Consider the following 19,907-nt stretch of genomic DNA (forward strand, 5'->3'; position numbering starts at 1 on the left):
CTATATTATAATATTATATTATTTTAAAAAATAAAAGACTCTTTAACTTTCTTTTTTATCAGAGCCTGCAACGAAGATTTGAAAAATTTGTTCTTATAAGATTTGTTTTATATGCACGTTAATAATTTCACCGAAATTAATTCCTTTATCTGCATGAACATGTCTTGACGACTTTTTTAACGTTCGCGCAGTCGTGATTTAAGGTTTTCCATTGCAATTAGGATTGCAAAATTGAGCTTTGTTTTTGCGAGAAGACTTTCGTACTTGCGAAGCTTTTTTTCGATCGTAGCTTGTCCGACAGACGCAACTGGTTTCACGGAAATATTCGAACAGCGATGTTAAGGACGTCGAAGTTGGGATTGCTTCATTTTTTTTCAGAAAATCGAATCGGGGAAATAAGTAGAATAACGAGTTAAGTTTATACGTACCTTGTAAAGGTTATACACAGCACCAGAATTTCTACCGCCAGGCATCCGATCTTCTCGAACCGCCTGAAGGACCATACCCTGTTCAATGCACTTTTTAAAGCGACAGTATTGACACCTGTTTCTTTGGGCTTTCGTGATTTCGCAGCCACCTTCTGCCACGCAGGTGTACACCCGCCTGTTTTGGACGGTTCTCTTGAAGAACCCTTTACACCTGCGCACAAATGAGAAAATCATTTCCGACCTGGCCGACAATTGCAGATGAAAGCCTATTTGTGACCGTCTTCTCGGCGATATTAACCTTAATCGCTTCTTGAAACCGAATTTGCTCGGTACAAGAGCTTTTTTGGACGATGACGAAGTTCGTCTTAGATATTAAAAATACTAAAAATACTAAGAATATTAAGAATACTAAGAATACTAAAAATACTAAAAATACTAAAGATATTAAAAATATTAAAAATACTAAAAATACTAAAGATACTAGAAATAGTAGAAATAGTAGAAATAGTAGAAATACTAGAAATACTAAAGATACTAAAAATAGTAGAAATACTAAAAGTACTAAAAATATTGAAAATACTAAAATATTAAAAATACTGAAAATACTAAAAATATTAAAAATACTGAAAATACTAAAAATATTAAACATACAGAAAATATCAAAAATACTAAAAATATTAAAAGTACTGAAAATACTGAAAATACTAAAAATACTAAACATACAGAAAATATCAAAAATACTAAAAATATTAAAAATATTGAAAATACTGAAACTACCAAAAATCCTAAAAATACCAAAAATATTAAAAATTCTAGAAATATTAAAAATACTGAAAATACTATTTTAGCGTACAATTTAGAATTAATTGATGTCACGGAAAGTCATCGAAAGGCTCTCCTCGTTTTGCTTAAAAAGATTGCGAATTCGTACATACACATTAACAGTGGTCGAGTTATTAATAGCACCACGAACTAACTTTCAAATACACGTCTATAGCGCTCGCTCCTTGGAGAGAGAGTGTCCTGCTACTTTAACCTAGAGACAGTTTAAAGATTCACGACCACTGAATTACGGTTATACCGGGTTGCATAGGGAAACACGATGGAGGACTTTTACCAAGTAATTTGCCTGGCTCCTCCGACAGGACAATAGACATAGGATAAACAAGTACGAAGGCGTGTAACGACACCCCGAGGTGACTTTAGAGACTAATCAACCATGGCGCAGGATATAGTGGTATGGCGAACACCTTGAAGCACAGTTTTCAGTTTATATTGTTACTTTTGCCTACGTCACCTTCAAAAAGTTGGACCAACTTTCTCTTTAAAAAGAAAAAGGGAGTCGATTAGGGAGTAATTATTTTTTACTGCGCCCAAAATCCTGCCAATTTGTATAATAATTACATTACGAATTTTGTTCTAACAAGTTATAATATAATAGTACAATAATAAAATAATAATAGTATAATACAATAATGCAGTAATAATATAATATAATAATAGAATAATAATATATAATATATAACTCTATACTTAAATTAATCACAACCATTGTTCGATGTTTATAAAAATGTTTATAAAAACAATCAAACTTACTGAAATCGCGTTCATGAAAACGATAAAAATAATTTCTATGCTTCTATAAACATTTTTATAAGCACTGAACTTGTACCATAGTTATTATTGTATTATTATATTGTATTATTATTATTATATCATTATATTATATTATTATTATTATATACTATTATAACTCTACTAATTTAACTTTCTCAGCAAAAAAAATAGGTTTCCTCCGACGACGCGTCAATCAATTATCGGATCCGGCTTTCCACCGACCCGCCAATGATTACCTTTTCAATCAATTAATACGAACGTATTTTCGCGACGCTCGAATCCCGAATAGAATTCACGGACGCAACGAAATCCGAGGTTTTCCCTGTCGCAGAGCGTAAAGAATTCAAGATGCCGATCGTTCGTCGCGAACGGATTCGACGAAGCACGGAAAGGTCGGTGAAAAAGAAAAAAAGATATGCTCAGAATAGGAAGACAAAGAATCGCGTCACGGATAAGCCGAACTCTGATGCACAAGGTGACGTAGGATCGTGTCTTTCACCTATGAGATTTCTTCTATCTATATACGTATACGTTCTTGGCTGCCCAGTGACGCACCGTCTTCGAAGAAGCTAGCGATCGAGTGTATTTCCGAGTCGCTGGAAGCCGCGTATCAAACGGGGAGGACACCGAAAGGTCAGAGTTCGCCGTGAGGCACCCCCTCGCTATCATGACTAGTGGCGGTCCTAGCTTTCCGCCTAGCATAGTTCTCTGTAATTATCTCCAATTAACCGGGACATCCGAACCTCTGCCGCGCGTCCTCTGTCGCGCGGCGAAATCCATTGGACCTCGAAATGTTTCCGGGATGCATGCGGATGCGTTGCACTTTGTTAAACGTCCGATCCGATTGCATTACGTTCCGGATGTTAGACGCTTACTCGTACGAGAGATCTTCGCAGGATTCGCTCGCTTTTCTGGATTCGCGACTTTTCGACCACGCGATCTGAATTATTAATTCGATGTAATGGTGCTGCGAACATGTGGTAAGCAGACTGCGGATTTTATGCGTGTATAGGAAAAATATATACATGTATAGGGCCGTGTAGACAGGACTTTTTGGTCTGGTGTAAGTCTGGCCGCGTGCAAAGTCACTACAGAATTCTGTCCTCGCCGTTCTGCGTCTCGTTTCTTCATTTTTCTTACACGTTTTTGCACAAAATCCGCACTCTACTTACTGCATATTCGCAGCACTATTACATTTATAGCGAATTCATAATGCAGCTCACATAGTCAAAAAGTTCGGATCTAGAAAAGCATGCGAATCCTGCGAAGATCGCAAGCTACGCTAAACTGATCCCTGATTTCAACGACCTGCACTGGAAAAAGTGCAGTTAACTCTTTGGGGCACGGTGGGATTAAAAATGTATTAAACCATGTATTAAAAAAGGTGAGACATTTTTAGTCTCGAAATATTGCAATAATTGCACGCGCATTCACGAACCAATGTTTCACGGTGGAACTATTCGAGTCCCACGCTATAACAAAGCAAATTGAACTTGAACAAATTCAATTATTATTATATTACTATGCTTTTTTTTCAATTACTATTATATTACTATACCCTCGCATCAATTTCGTTTAACTAAAAGCTATAAAATAAAGTAAAATTTATGTGCAACACTGGTCTCTTTTATATCCTGAAATCCGGTGCCCCTTGACAGATTAGGCTAGCCTAGTCCCACCCTATAACAAAACAAATTGAACTTGAACAAATTCAATTATTATTATTATTTTACTATGCTTTTATTGTATGCGATTCCCTCGTGAATAAAAATACATCAATTTCGTTTAACTAAAAACTATAAAATAAAGTAAAATTTCTGTGCAACACTGGTCTCTTTTATATCCTGAAATCCGGTGCCCCTTGACAGATTAGGCTAGCCTAGTTCTAAATTGAATTATTATTATTTTCCTGTGCTCTTATATTACGCGATTCCCTCGTTAATAAAAATGCATCAATTTCGTTTAACTCGAAACTATAAAATAAAGTAAAATTTCTATGCAACACTGGGGTCTCTTTTATTTCCTGACATCCCGTGCCCCAGATTAGGCTAGCCTAAGCTAGCCTAGGTTACACGAAGACTCAGCGGCTCACAGTTTAAAAGTGGTCCAAGAGACGGCGAAGAAGAAGAAGAAGAAGAAGAGAAGAAGAAGAAGAAGAAAAAGAAAAAGAAAAAGAAAAAGAAAAAGAAAAAGAAGAAGAAGAAGAAGAAAAAGAAGAAGAAGAAAAAAAAGAAGAAGAAGAAGAAGAAGAGAACCAACGAGCCCGACAACTCACCCCTCGCACGTGATGATGCCGTAGTGAAGACCGGTGGCCTTGTCCTCGCAGATCATGCATATCATAGGCGTCTCGTCCTCCTCGTGTTCCTGGGGCGGCATCGGGGGCGCAGGCGGCGCGACGGACATCGATTGCGACGCCGACTCGGACTTGACGACCCCGCCGTTCCTCACCCACGTCTGACTGGACCCGGAAGCGGTCAGGTTCAACGCCTGCATCTGCTGGGCGGCCGGCAGTTGCGTCATGTCGCCGGCCCATAACCTCTCCATGTTGAGCGGCGGCCCGGACGAGTAGGAAACGGAGGGCGGCTTGCCCCTGGACTCCTGGCCCAGGTTCAGGAGCAGCTGGGCGGCCGATTCCTCCGACGAGGAACAGGAGGCCGCCGCGGCGGTGGTCGTCCAGGACGCCGCTGGCGGCGGCACCGGGTCCAAGGGCGGCGCGGACCATATCATCGTCCTCACGCCCCCGATCTCCCCCATGATCACCGTGGGCGGCGGTCTGGGGGGCGCCGGCGCCGGCCTCTGCGCCGGAGGCTTCATCGTTTCACCTGGAACAGCAAGCACGTTTCTCAAACTTAGCGCCCCGCGCTCAGAGGAGGCCGGGGTGACGGTCTACGCGTAGCTGGGACCACCGGACACGACCGTCTTCGATTATTCTGCAGCTGGTAAAGCGAGCCGGACATTCAAGGAGTCTAGCGAGGCTCGGAGAGACCTTTATAGCATTTTTGCGGAGTCTTCAAGGTGACCTTCGACGCTGTCATACGCAATGCTGCAACCTTGGACGCTGGTACACGCAACGCCGCGACCTGTTCGTCGGCTAGAGGAGGTCAAGAAGCGTTTGCTTAGGCGAGGGACAAAGCTATTCTTATCTGTTGGAGGGACAGGTACGAGCGTTTCCTTGTCGCGAGTCCACGGTTCAATGCTTGGCCGAGGGTTGGAAACATTTTTCATAGACCTGGAGTCTTGTACTAGTTTTCGAGCTTAGTATTCGGTCGGGAGATCGCGTACGCTAGCCGATACGCTAAAGGATTGCAACATTGCGCATGAGAAAATTGAAAGCGGAGCTTTCCGGAAGCTTGTTTCCGGAAAAGACGCAGCGTCGAAGATACCTTCGAAATCGAAATGCAGTAATGTTTCCCCAATTGACGTTCAGATTGTGCACAAAAATAGACAAATCGAGCCTTGCGACTCGTTTTTTATAATTGTTGATAATCGGTAACTGTAAAAACTAACTGCAAGGCTCGATTAATCGTGTCTCCTCTTCCAAAATTGTCCATTTTTCTGCATGATCTCAACGTCAGTTAGGGAGACTTTAATGTACATACCTTCGAAATCGAAATACAGTGATGCCTCCCCAATTGTCGTCCAAATTGTACACAAAAGTAGACAATTTGGGAGGAGGAGATACGATTATTCGAGCCTTGTGGCTCGTTTTTTTTTGCAAGCCTCGAATAATCGTGTCTCCTCCTCCCAAATCGTCTATTTTTCTGCACAATCCGAGCGTCAGTATGGGAGACATTACTGTGCACTAAAGTCTCCCTAATTGACGCTCAGATTGTGCACAAAAATAGACAATTTGGGGAGAAAAGATACGATTATCCGAGCCCTGCAGCTCGTTCTTATAGTCCTTGACAATTCGAAACTATAAAAACGAACCACAAGGCTCGACTAATCGTATTCCCTCTTCCCAAATTGTCCATTTATGAACGTCAATTAGGGAGACATTGCTGTAACTCTTTTCTCGATCGCCGAGAAAGAAACTAAATCATCGGTCGCGTCGGATGGTCCAACCTGCTCAGAACAAGACCCAATTAAGCTAGAGATACAATAACAAAGAAAAACCAAAGAGATTCGCTTACACATGGACACAGTGGTGGTGGTGCAGGTGTTCCCGGAGGCGGGCCCGTTGCCCCCGGATCCCGCGTTGCTGAGGTTCGTGTTGCCGCTGCTGGTGGAGACAACGGCGACATTTTGCCCGTAGTTCACGGCGCTGCTGATCACTCCGTTAAGTAGCCTTTGGGTGGCGAATCCCTGTACACCGGAGTTCTGCGTCCAAAATTGGTGGTGAGCCAGGAGATGGGGCGGCACCGAGGGTGCTCTTGGTCTGGGTGGCGTCGGCGGGGTCTGCGGCTGTTGTTGCTGCTGCTGCTGTTGCTGCTGCTGTTGCTGCTGCTGCTGTTGTTGTTGTTGCTGTTGAACACCGTGTTGGGTGCTCGCGCTTGGACTCATGCTCTGGTTCGAGTTGTACTGCGAGGAAGGGCTGCTCCGATGGCTGGGCTGGCTGGAGGTCTCGGAACGGCCGCCTCCGCCGCTGCCGGTGCTGCTGCCACCTCCGCCGTCGAAAACCGAGTTGTCGGACTCCTCTTTCGTTTGGGCGGAGGATAGGTCGCCCTTGTCCGGGCTGTCGCTCCTCGAGGTCGCTTCCTGGGGCATTGGAGTCGTGGAGACCGCCTGCATAGGCGAGTAAGGCGACGATCTGGCTGGCGCCGGGGTGCCAGAACGTTGCTGCTGCTGCTGCTGCTGCTGTTGATGATGGTGCTGCTGCTGCTGGTGCTGCTGTTGTTGTTGCTGCTGCTGCTGCTGCTGGTGGTGGTGCTGTTGATGCTGCTGCTGCTGCTGCTGCTGTTGCTGCTGTTGCTGCTGCTGCTGCTGCTGCTGTTGCTGCTGCTGCTGCTGCTGCTGTTGCTGCTGCTGCTGCTGCTGCTGCTGCTCCTCGACGACTCTGAAGCCCACCATCGAACTGGCGTCCGGGAAGACTGAATCGGGCGACGCACGGTCCGAGCACCCTGTGTCCCGGGTCTCCAAGCCGGCTGCCGCGCCACCGCCCCGGAGAGGATCTCGAGGTGTCCCCGGACTCGGGATGCCTAGCAGATACTCGCTTTTCACTTTGACCATGGGGCAGCCCGGCGAGCCCGGCATGTTAGCCTCCGGCGACAGGGTCGAGGTGTCGGCCATGCTCTCTCCTGGAGCAGGAAAGTTTATGGGTGAAGGAGCGTCCGCCGGCTGGATCCCGAGCGGCGAGCCTGCTGATCCGAGGGATACCGGGGAGTCTGAGAAATAAGGCGTTGATCTCACGTTTAGGACAGGACCGACGCTACATTCGCGACGTGATTAACTTCGGTGTGTGCGTGCGGTAGCCACGGCCACGTTCTCGGGCTGTTCAGCTTTCGGACAGGCCGCACAGCCGCGTTCCGGTTACCCGGGAATGAGGATGATCGTGGATCCGGCGATGATCGTGGCGGCCCGCTGCTCGACTATGCGGACGATGACTGAGCGGATTTTCCGCGCGGGACGGACACGCCGGGACAGCGACGACCGCGCGGGAAAAGTGATCGAGCCGGACGGAGCGATTCGCGAGCGATCTGCGAGCGTCTTTGCGAACGATTCGCGGGCGATTTTCGAGCGCCTTTGTGAGCGATTCGCGAACGATTTTCGAGCGATTTTCGAGCGCCTTTGCGAGCGATCTGCAAGCGTCTTTGCGAGCGCCTTAGCGAGCGATTCGCGAGCGATTTACGAGCGCCTTTGGGAGCCACGCGGATATGGGTGTCGCCGGGAGAAAGTTAAGAGGCGTCGCGTGTTTCCGCGATTAAGAATCGGGAAATGTTGGCGGCGTTTTCGGCGACGGGCGATTTTTTCGGCCGGGCGCGATGGTGGAAAACTTTGCGGCGATGGCTAAAAAACCGGTAGATTGCCTCGGGTTTTTAATCGAGTTACGTCGGGTTTTGTCTACGAGGCCAGAAGGCGAAGACGTGAATTAAAAAAAATTCTATTTTCCTCTATCGTACGAGCGCACGATATTCCTTCGAGCCCGCGATGCATCGTCTGGCTGATATCGAGCCGACTCGGCGATCGTTTCGAACGGGAAAGTAACGAGTTACGAACGATACCGAACGGACGGCTCGCCATAACAAATCGGCCCTACCTATCCCAGTTTGTTCTAACGGCGACGAACAGGTTATTTGCATTCCGTTCGCGATGCGGTTGTGCGCGCCGCGGCAAACGCATTGTCCGTCCGGATTCGCGGTTGCGCAACCGCGTGTTCGCAGAGCGCGCATTAATAACAATTAACTCCCGCGCGATCTTACGAAAGTAAAATCCCCGGAACGAAAATCGCTCGTCCCGTACGTACGTTGCCATCCATCCGCGCCGCGGATGGATGACTGAAACCGTCCGGTTCAATGATCGCGTAACCGTCTTGCGCCGCCGATGCGTTCCCGTTAATGGGCTTGGTCCCCGACGGCCGGTTTCAGCCGTTGTGAAAATGTTATTAATCATCGCGCGCCGGTGGTCTATCACAATGATTAATGACATTTATCGCGGGCCGATGCCAATCCGGTGTTTTATTACGTTGACAGCCGGATTTCGAAAGAAGCGACCCCGCGTTTTTGCCGATCGCCGTTGCCGCGGGATCGAACCGGCCGCAACAATTCGACGATCTTTTCACTTGCGACACGCGTTACATCGATTTTTTCCCTGCATTGTTGTCGCAGATCAGGGGTGGCCGAGCGTCGACCGCGAATTTCTAGTCGCCCGGTTGATTGATATTGTGCATGTTTATTTGAAAATTTTTGACATATTCGTGGCTCTACATTGTTTATTTTTATGCGATCGTTTAAGCGAGATCATTTAAGCCAGGGGTGTCAAACTCAAAAGCTAACTTGGGCCATAATAATAAATAAACAACGCTTAACTTTAGGTGGGCCGCAAAAAAGAAAATCGATGTTCATAGAAACAAATATTTTTATTTTGACTAGTACATTGTAATAAACGCATATATAAAGTTAAATTATTGTTTACGTCCTGATACTTGACATCAAAAATGTTCATCGCGGGCCGCGAGTTTGACACCCCTGATTCAAGCGATCATTTTTACGATCGCTTAACACACGCGACGTTGACAGACCGCCGTCTACGATTTAACCAGTTAATTGTGGCGATCTCTTTGCAAAGCGCCCACCAGCGTGTGTCGCGATAAACAAGCGATGACGAGTTAGTTCTCAGGAAGCTATGAATTCAACTCGAATTATTTATAATTTCCATTTGTTTGTTTCATTTCGTCTTGACTTCTAAATATTTTAAACATATCAACCCTTTGCACTAGAGTGGCGACTCTGGGGCACCATTAGAATTTGTCACGTTTTAAAATCATTTTTACATTAGCAAAAAAAGTCTAGATTTAAAAAGATAGTTAAGAGCGTAACCGTTGCGTGAGTCACAAGAGTCAATTTCATATGCGCAAGATGCACTTTTTCATGTGAAATAAGAATACTATAAGTCAGAGAAATTATTTTAGATTTACCGTTGAAATAGCTTCGAGTGCAAAGGGTTAAAATTCACGAATATAATTTAGTTTTCGCCAAGAATCACGATTTAAACATCAAATTGTAGCAAAATTTTACGAATGACTGATATAATCGTCATGACACAAAGTTCTTCCGCATCTCCATGACGGATATGCTCGTCAAACACGCTTAACTGGTTAAAAAAAAAACAAGTCGCCCGCAGCGCCGATCAAAAGTTCGACCCTCCGTGTCATAGGTCAAGTCCAAAGCCCCGAGCCGTCGGGACGAATCTAAATTAGAGAATTCGATGGAAACGAGAGTCATGCGGCAATATTTCTGTCAAAAGTGTTCCGCAAGAGAAAGGAAACGCGAAAGAAGCGCACGTTTATTCACGGTCCTTTTTGCCGCGTGCTTCGCGCGTTCGCGTTCTCCCCATGGATCGGGCATCGAATATTCTTCTTTCAAATTCGATGCAGTTTCTCCCACATTTTTATCTGTAATCCGATCGCGTAGTTTTTACAAGGCTGCATAAAAATGATCTCCTCGAGAATTATTACGTTCCACCATAAACTGTCAATGACAAAATGAAAAGGAATAAAATCGTCGAGCGTCGTCGGTGCGTCGTCGATCGGCTCGCGCGATCCGAATGAAAAACGAATGAAAAACCATGGTCGCCGTTCGTTTCGAACTAAACCCGAGCTCCCGTTTAAACCGTTAACCCGTCACGGGGACAAATACCGTCTAAAATTCGCGCGAATCGAGCGCGTTGATCGAGTTACCGGCGAAAGTTGCGCTCGCGAAAACGCGCCGCTCGAACGAACCGGCTCGCGATTAAACCTGGCGTCGAACGCAACGCGATCGAATTAAAAAATCCGCCGCCTTCGGTTGTTTGGTTCGAGCTTTCAACGGCCACGGAAACAAGCGGAACAAGCCGATGCAGGAACGGAAGGTGTCGAGGGACAAGGAAATTCGCGCGATCGAATTCGATTCGAGCGGCGTTTCGACCGAGCCCGAAGGCAACTTTGGAATCGGTTTACGGCCCTGCCGCGATAAAAGGCGATAAACCGACATGATCCTGATCGAAGTTAACTGGTCCGGGACCAGTCTGCGAAGTTCCGGCGGCCAGTTTTCTCAGGACGGTTCGCGGGAACGCGGCGGCGGCCGCGTGTCGTATTGCTCGAAGATTGTTCGGACGTGGATTCGGCTTCGGCGTGTTCCCTCGGCTTGTAACGCGCGCGGATCTGCCGATGAGAGTTTCTGAATAGCACGTGCACGTCCCAGGAACATGTCCAAGCACTGAGACACCGAGAGCAATTTACGCGGCCGACGCGAAAGCGTAATACTCGCGGCGCGGCGCGGCGCGACGCGGCGGCCGGATCGTGGAAAAGGATGTGGGACCACGGCTGCCCGTGTAGGTCAAGGAAGGAATGCAGTTGACAAGGCCGAGTTGTGATTGTAGGTACCTAGGTTCCAGTTTCCAAGCTCTATTAATAGCATGATCGCCGTGAATATCGGTTCCCGCGGATTATTCGATTACCGTTGCTCTTCTTCTCGCATCCGCCGCGGATGATCAACGGGACACCGTCGAGCCCCCGATTAACAGGCTGCTCGAGCTTCCGATTTTTAACGGACGCGTTTTCGTCGCGTTCTACGATCTTTTTTGACGCTAGGGTGATAAACACTAGGGCGACCTTTTCGAAGATTACGATGAAATATAAATATTCCGAACTGTACTTTGGATTTGGCTGGATCATAGTTTTTGGTCGTTATGACCACGGTTTTCTGCCTTATTTGTTTGCCTCGATTTATATGAGAATCTGCTGGCATTCTTTTTGTTATTAAGATTATTTAATATTATATTTTTGAGTCTCATTCTTTCATTTTTTCATTTCAGCTTCGGAAAGCTGAGAACAATATGGTTTTTACAACGTTTTATGTTCTTTCTTTCGTCGCATCGTTTTTTAATAAATTATTTAACCGTGTTGTGGGAAAAATTATAAGGGAAAGTTCTTAATATAAACAAATTTCAAAGTACCGTAATATCAAAACTGAAAAGTCGATCGTTAATTGATAACACCGAAATCAATTGAAATTGATCAACGAAATGAATTTTATCCGACAAGAAGCAACTAGATTGAGATATAAATTAGTACGATAACTGAGAAAAATTGCTGACAAATAAATTAACGCATTGGAAAATTTCTTACGGAAGAACATTTACTTGTGAAAGAAATGATAAGGGAAAGTTCTTAATGTAAACAAATTTCAAAGTACCGTAATATCAAAACTGAAAAGTCGATCGTTAATTGATAACACCGAAATCAATTGAAATTGATCAACGAAAGGAATTTTATCCGACGAGAAGCGAATAGATTCAGATATAAATTAGTACGATAACTGAGAAAAATTGCTGACAAATAAATGAACGCATTGAAAAATTTCTTACGGAAGAACATTTGCGATTCGAGCGTCGCGCGAGTCAAAGATTCCCAAAACGAAGCGTCGTGACGCGCCGAAAAAATCGTATCGATCGATAAACCGCGAAAACCCACTGCGAAGATCAATTCCACCGCGAAAAATCCCGGTCAATTCTTTATCAGAAAGTCGTATTTTCATAAAGATTGTCTGTCGACCTCGCGTAAATATCCGCGGTCTGTGGATCGTGGAAGTTCATTCATCGATCGGCGATCAAGCAGCGATGTCAGCGGCGGATAACGAGTCGCGTGACCAACGGGATGATTGCGATGACGATTAATAAGCCGATCGTGTGGATGATTGCTTGTTTTTATCGCGACGTCTTGGATCGCGACAGTCGATGGAATTTTGCGACGAGTTTAAACGGCGCGTTCGAGGAACGATTGCGCTGTTTCCTCGTTACTAAGTTCGTTCCTTCTTCGTTTCGCGAGCTCTTTGCGCTCTTTAATCTTTCGATTTTTTGTATTCTATGTTAATTGTATTTTGTTTCTCATTTTACCGGAATGTTCTTTGATCATTCGATGCACCGAAGTACTCCGTGAAAGATAAAATATTCCGAGAAATATTGCAAGAAATATTGCAAGAAATATTCCATATAAATGTCTATAAATTGAGAGATAGTATCTTTTGGTAATTATTCTATTTAATTTAAGCAAACAGTGACGCACGAAAAATACAATAGAAAAAGACAGCAAAGCAGAATAAAATAATCCTCGTAATCGCGTGCGCCGAAGTCGTGAAATCGTGTTCGTTATAAAATAATTCCGTATCTTTATCCGTATCCTAAATCCTGTAATCGTGATCGCGATCGTAAATTGCGTGTCGAGGTTCATCGCGTTCTGCCCCCTCTCCGCTCGCGCCCTGCGAGCGCATCCTTTTATTAGTGCGCTGATCAATCGTTACGAATCTTCCTTCGAATTTGGCCCTTTCGTTCGACCAGCGCACAACGCTTGCCGATCGTCCTAGCATCGTCGCGATGTTTAGATCGCGACGTTTAGATCACTATGCTCACGTATACACGCACACGCGTGTCTCGCGAGGTTAACGCACGCGAGTCCGCGAGCACCGATGGGTGCTGCAATTTTGGAAGTTATTAATCTTCGGCTCCTACAAATATTTCTATAAATATCGTAGTAATAGTTCGTATAATTATTCTCCAAAGTTTCAGTTCAAAGTCCGCGTTCCATTAAACATTTCAATACGAATTCCGACTCTTTCTAACAATCGAATACGATTAAAAAAATTAGCACAAGCCAAACGACTCATAAGTATGCTCAACTACCTGCGAATTACGCGAAATCTGTGCATTTATTTACACGGTAATCGAATTAATCGAAGCAACAGAATTACACGTATTCACACGTACCCACATTAGTCTACAGGGTGTCTCAAAATTACGGTATTCCCGGAAAACGAGGGGTTCCTGAGATCATTCGAAGTAACCGCCACCTCTCATCGGTCAGCGTTTTTCGTTAATAACTGGTAAACAAAGCCGCAGATTGCATTTTCCCAAAGGAAAAAGTTACTTGGAATGACCTCAGCTACCCCACATTTCCGTATTGCGAGACATTTTTCGGACACCTTGTATAACACGTTGAATGCCACGCCGGTTTTACAGAAATTGTCCGTGGCGCCACGATGAATTTTTTTTTTATGTGATACATATAATGTTGAAATATTATTTGTAATAGATAAGTTACAGTGTATAACCATGTTTGACATGTTAATTGCGACAGGGGCCACTGTTTGAATCGACGATGGTAATAATACAAAATTTTAGATATCGACACATTTGTTTTAAATTATATATATATTTCTATCAATTTGGGCGCGCCGGTCACCGCCAAGTTAAGTGCCGGTCACCGGTGACCCGCGTGGCGTTCAACGTGATAATATACAAGTCTTCGAGCAATCGTATCATCGATCGTTCGAGAATATTCGCTGCAAATCATCCGAGACAATTTTCAACGAATTCCACGAACAATCTCACCCTCCCAGCAACATAATGTACCATCGTAAAATCATCGATAATCATCGATTGTTTAAAAATTATTTACCGAACACAGAGGAGAACACGTTCTTCGTACCGCAGCAGCATAACCGATGATCGAACGATCTATAAGGATTGAGCGTCAGCCTCGAGCGGATGTACCGATGGAAATCGAGATAGTTCTGATAAGCGGACACCGAGAAATTGTTGTACGGATGGTACAATAACGAGTACGGCGGCAAATTCGGCTGGAACGTCGTCAGATCCATGTTGAACGAGTGCCAGCTCTCCATCCACGGCAGCTTGTTCGCGGCGAACATGTTGTTCTTCAATGGGAAATTCATCGTCGTAGGCCCTCGATATTACGTGTATCTCCTATATCGATCTAGAATTGTCGCTAATTTATCGCAAGATCGTCGTTAAGCTCGATTCTCTCGATTGTCTCAGGTTGTCGTTGCACTTTTGGTTCCCATCTCTATCATCTTGTACTTGTCGGTGAACAGACCGCTTAAAAAAATATGTCTCTCCTCGCACGAGTGACCGAACGGCAAAAATTCTCAAAAACTATTCATCTTCTTCCTCGTACTGTATCGGTTCATAGGATCCCGCTGCTCCGTGGCCGAAATCCCGAAACGAGACGTCGTCCGCTCGCGAAACAATTCGTCCGCGTTTCCGTCCTCTCCTCGACGCCGCGATGTTCCCGTTCGCCGTGATCCGCGCCGCGACCGATCCCGAACAGCCGCGAAAAATCGAGCACCGTCCGCGCGAGCCGATCCATTCGCGTGCCGGTCGAGGCAAAACCGTTCCGATTCCCCAAGTTCGTCGACGCCACGCCGTCGTCGACGTGCCGCCGGTTAGCCGCCGAGTAGTACGAGTCCGTCACTGGTCAGACGCGGGCGAAACCACGCGAACGAGCGCCGTCGTCCATTTTACGGTGGAAACGAAACGCGCGGCAGAGCGAGTCGAGCAATCGATGATTCGTCCGTGGACTCTGTTCGTCGGTGTTTCGTTCAACGAGACGCGAAGCAAGCTGGTGTACAAGATCGGCGGAGGACCGAGCCGACGAATACGGTCGGCCGCGGCGTGTCGCAACAGGTCGCGCGCGGTCCGGCCGACACTCGCGAGCATAACGGGCCGATCGGCGCTGTGGCGAATCCGTGCCGCGAAATCTCTCGCGGATCCGATTAAACGGTACGTGCGAGCGCGCGCGACGATCGACGCCGAGTGTTGTCACTGAACGCTCGTCCGGGAGCGGTGCTGCTGGTCGCGGGATCTTCCCATATTGTTGCATTCATGAGGACCGGCTGGGCCTCCAGCCGGGAGCCACTGTCGTCACCGAGTGAATTGCGTCGTGCACGCGTCTCAAAGCGTGACGTTGTTCGCGTGGCGGTTGCCAGGGGGGCGGGTGGGTAGGGAGGGGGGGAGGGAGAAAGATCAATGATTCTCGGTGCTGGCGCTGCTCGATCCCGGAACCCGCGTCCCGCGAAAAAACTCATTCATGCCTGCTCCGGCCCGAGTCGCCTAGGTGACGGGATTCACCGCGGCCCGGAGCTAGGAAGCTTCTGGGTTGACCCGAGTGGGCCCGAGCGGGCCCGAGCTGCCTAGAGCGGACCCAAGGGGATCCGAGCGGTGCAAAGCGGAGTGGAGCAGAGCGGAGCACTGCTGAACCGAGCGGAGCAGAATGGACCCGAGTGGACCCGAGCGGGGCCGAGCTGTCTAGAGCGGACCCAAGCGGACCCGAGCGAAGCGGAGCAGAGCGGAGCACTGCGGATCCGAGCGGAGCAAAATGGACTAGAGTGGACCCGAGCGGGCCCGAGCGGGACCGAGCTGCCTAGAGCGGACCCAAGTGGACCCGAGAGGAACAGAGCGGATCCGAGCGGAGCGGAGCAGAGCGGAGCACTGCGGATCCGAGTGGACCCGAGTGGAATGCAGCGGATCCGGGCGAAGCAGAGCGGACCTGAGCGGACCCTAGCAGACCCCAGCAGACCAGAGCGAAGCGGAGCGGATGTCAGCAGCGGATTCGAGGAACACGCATGAACTAGAGCGCTCGTCCTCGCTGGTCCTCGTTGTCCAACGTATCTTCGACGCTGTTGTTTTCGGCACACCGACGATCCCGGTTCAGCGCGCCGTTGCCATCGATTCGGCTTCCCGCCAACGCCAGTCTCTGACCTTTAATCGCCAGTAGGTCGAGGGTCATTGGTATCGGCCGCGTTCTCGTATGCAACCTTCTCGAAAAATCGATGCAGCCTAACAGCCGGTCGCCGTTTTCCGACGCTGCGCTCGCACCGACGACGTCGACGACTGTTGTTCGTGCTCCGCCGGTTGTTTCGGGCTCTGAGGAGGATTCTACGACGTACGGGATTGCGCGCGCGGAAAGTGTCGAGGCGTGCTCGTGCGAGTTCAGGCGCAGCCGAACTAGCAAAGGGTGCACGTCCGGGAGACCGCGTGGGTTGATCTTCTACCCTGCACCGTTGCCAGCGACCACCACCCCCGCGCTTTCACCACTTACCTTCCCCCCGTTCGGGCTACAATGCCATTTCCCTCTCTTTTTCGCTCTCTCTCTTTCTATCTCTGTTTAATTCTCTCCCTCCCTCTCTCACTCTCTCTTTCTATCTCTGTTTAATTCTCTCCCTCCCTCTCTCACTCTCTCTTTCTATCTCTGTTTAATTCTCTCCCTCTCTCCCTCTCTCTCTCTCTCTCTCTCTCTTTCTATCTCTGTTTAATTCTCTCCCTTTCTCTCTCTCTCTCTCTCTCTGTTTAATTTTCTCTCTCCTCCGCTCTCTTTCTTTACCTCTGTTTAATTATCTCTCTCTCTGTTCAATTCTCTCTATCTCGTTCTCTTCCTTTATCTCTGTTTAATTGTCTCTCTCTATATATATTTATCTCTGTTTAATTCCCTCTTTCTCTCTCTTTAGCTCACTCTCCCCCTTTACCCCCTCTCTCTCCAGCTATCTCTCCGGGCTACCCCCATGGTAACCAATCCAGCCTAGCCGCTCGCTAGCATGCTCAAGACACAATAAGGGATCGCTGCTGTGAAGTGGCTCAGGGTCGGCCTCCCTCCCTTTGCCCCCCTTCCCCTGCCTGGCACTTATCGAAACACACCGATCCAGGATCAGGATCTGCACGGCGGGCAGAAAGCTTAAGATACACACAGTTTTATCGGCGGACGAGGTCGTTTAAGGTGTTACGCTCGGTGAGGTCCCCGGCAAGGAGTTCGAGTGCAGCCTCGAGTGGCCTCGGATGGGGTTTAAGTAGAATGGGTACGCGATAACGGAGCCGCGCGACGTTGCTCTTTCATTGTTTCTCGCGGAATCGACGCGCGCGCGCGCTCGTGCAAGACCGGTAACATTTGTGGATAACTAATGTTTATGGATAAATATTCGAGAGAATTCATTTAACATATTCCAAAGGTTTCACGATACACACACATACACACATACACACAGTTTCATGAAATAGCGTTTGGAACTTTCGAACGCTGCAATCGCGTTGAAATATTGCGTGAGAAATTTTTGACCGAACTCGATCGAAGCGTTGTCTGTCTCGACGTTAACCAACCTAATTTCGTCGCTCGTATCAATCGTCCAACGCTTCTCATTTCCCTAACTCAATCTGCTCCCCCTATTAACATGTTAACGAATCGAGGAAAATCGATGCAATTAGGCAGCAAACATGCTAATTCCTGCCACTCAATTTCACGGAATAAAATGAAATTTCAGAACGCCCGGGGTTGCAACGATTTTCAGGCGAATAGCTACGCGCGCGAAGAAAGCGAATCGAATCGAATCGACAAAGCAGACGCGAGCGTGTCAAGGGGGCCAGAAAACGGGCACGCACCGCGAAGTTTATCGCTCAGGTGGTCCGAAATAACGCTATGATTCGCGCCCGTTAGAAATACTCGAACGACGAGGACGCGGCGAGACGCCTTGGGTAGAGAGACCGCGCGCGCGGAACTACATTGTTGACACCGTTATCTAAATAAACTGTCGCCGGTTGCGTTAGAGAGAAGCGCCGTAGAACGGGTCCGACCATTGGAGAGAAGTCAAGAATCCTCTGGTAGACGCGTAGAAAACCGGGAGGAGGCAGGGATGACGCGAGCGCGCGAGCGCAATAAATTCGCGTTAGGCCTGCGCGACCGGTTTAAACGTTGCTTGGTCCTCTAATGACACGTTCGAGCGTTCCGCGACCCGCAAAAGCGGAACAGATGAACCATGATTGATGCTACGGGCTCGTTCTGTTCGTTTCATAGCGTGGCGCGATATGCAGCGCTATGCGGCACAGTCGCTGCATCGCGGCGGCCGGAGGAGAGCCGGCTTATGAAAATCGGGGCAATAAGGGTATCGAATGCGGCATTATGGGCGGCAACTAATCATTACGGTTGCGCTGACCGCTTTCATGACTCTCGGTTCTCTGTACGCCGTACGAGAAAAGATTGCCGAGAACGCCGCTACAGCCAGACAATGATATACGATCCCTCTGGAAGACGTGATTACGCCCGCCGGTGAAACCGCGATACACGCGTGTACGCGCGCGCGCGCGCGCTTATTGTTTTAGCCTGTTTCGTCGTTAACGATTCCTTAGCTAGATAATTGCCAGACAATATTGGAAACGCGGCGAACCGACGAGCCGCGCCGCGCCGCGCCGCGCGATCCGGAGATGGCCGAGCATGTCGTTGCCCGCGCACGAACATCTCCGGAACAATGAAAAATGAACGGCTTGCTCGTTAGCCGGCGAATAAACGCGAGAGAGAAAGACGCTCCGTTTCGCGGGTTACGGGTTACGATATCGAATCGTTTTCGGACGAGGCCGACGCGTATCCAAACGTTTACTCGCTGTTTGCACGCGGCCGCATCTGCTCGTGCGAAATTCTGATTAGCTCCGGTTGGGAAATCGGTGGTTGCGATAACTAACTAGACTGCGGATTTTAGGCGCCGACGACACGAATGTGTTGGCGAAACGATCGGAAATAGGAAGATTTCGAGGATTTAATTGCTGCTGTTCTATCGGTCTTGAATTATTCGGGTAATTGTTCGGATAAGAGAGGAAACGCGTTTCTTGTTTGACTTTTGTTTCGATTGGCGCAGGCAATTTTTATTTTGAATAAAGGGCGTTACGAAATTATGGTATTTCCGGGAAGTGAGGGGTTTCTGAGATCATTTCGAGTAACTTTTTCCTTTGCGAAAATGCGATCCGAGGCTTCGTTTACGAGTTATTCGCGAAAAACTGTGACCAATGAGAGGCGAGCGCGGCCAGCGCTCCGCCCTTTCGGCCAATGACGCGTCGCGCCGGCTGACTGACGCGACGGCAGTGGCCGCGATCTCATTGGTCAGCGTTTTTCGTTAATAACTCGCAAACGAAGCCGCGGATTGCATTTTCGCTAAGGAAGAAGTTACTTCAAATCACCTCAGCTATCTCTCATTTCCTGGAAATACCCTAATTATAGGACACCCTGTATATATCCGCAGTTTAGTTGCAATACTTACACGGAGATCGCGAGATTTCAAGCAAGAATTAATGGGAAACGGTGATGACGTTTTACTATGCCGAGAGCTAGATTAATTAGTAGACTGCGGATATTATTTATTTCCATGAAAAACGAATATGTCGAATGTCAGATGAATAGAAGGATATTGTTACATTATTTTCAATTTATTATGATCATTAAAAGAAGAAAGGCATTTATATCTGACTTATGTTTCTTAGATTAACTTGAACAAATTTTATTTTGCATAAAGATCCGCAGGCTATTAATTATATTTCTGCTTTACATGGGGAAGTCATAGGTGTCCTTTTTTACGCGTGTGAAATTCAACGATAAGTACGAATGATTCAGTCGAACGT

The 19,907-nt window shown here is 47.3% G+C and overlaps 1 protein-coding gene across 10 annotated transcripts in view; it reads right to left on the reverse strand.

Annotated features, from left to right (window-relative positions):
• Nucleotides 1-19,907, reverse strand: part of Hr4 (nuclear hormone receptor 4) — a 382,937-nt gene that overhangs the window by 27,099 nt on the left and 335,931 nt on the right. For 7 of the 10 annotated variants that reach the window (XM_076525977.1, XM_076525980.1, XM_076525975.1 and 4 more), the window contains 3 exons: nucleotides 6,179-7,369; nucleotides 4,321-4,867; nucleotides 429-639 (listed from right to left, as the gene is read on the reverse strand). In XM_076525977.1, the coding sequence (XP_076382092.1) occupies nucleotides 429-639; nucleotides 4,321-4,867; nucleotides 6,179-7,369 (1,949 nt within the window). Of the gene's footprint in view, nucleotides 1-428; nucleotides 640-4,320; nucleotides 4,868-6,178; nucleotides 7,370-14,133; nucleotides 16,730-19,907 lie in introns of those variants that run through there. The other 3 variants (XM_076525994.1, XM_076525990.1, XM_076525961.1) reach the window with 2 other exon arrangements.

Source organism: Megalopta genalis, chromosome 1 (genome assembly GCF_051020955.1).
Source record: "Megalopta genalis isolate 19385.01 chromosome 1, iyMegGena1_principal, whole genome shotgun sequence".
NCBI classification, from domain to species: domain Eukaryota; kingdom Metazoa; phylum Arthropoda; class Insecta; order Hymenoptera; family Halictidae; genus Megalopta; species Megalopta genalis.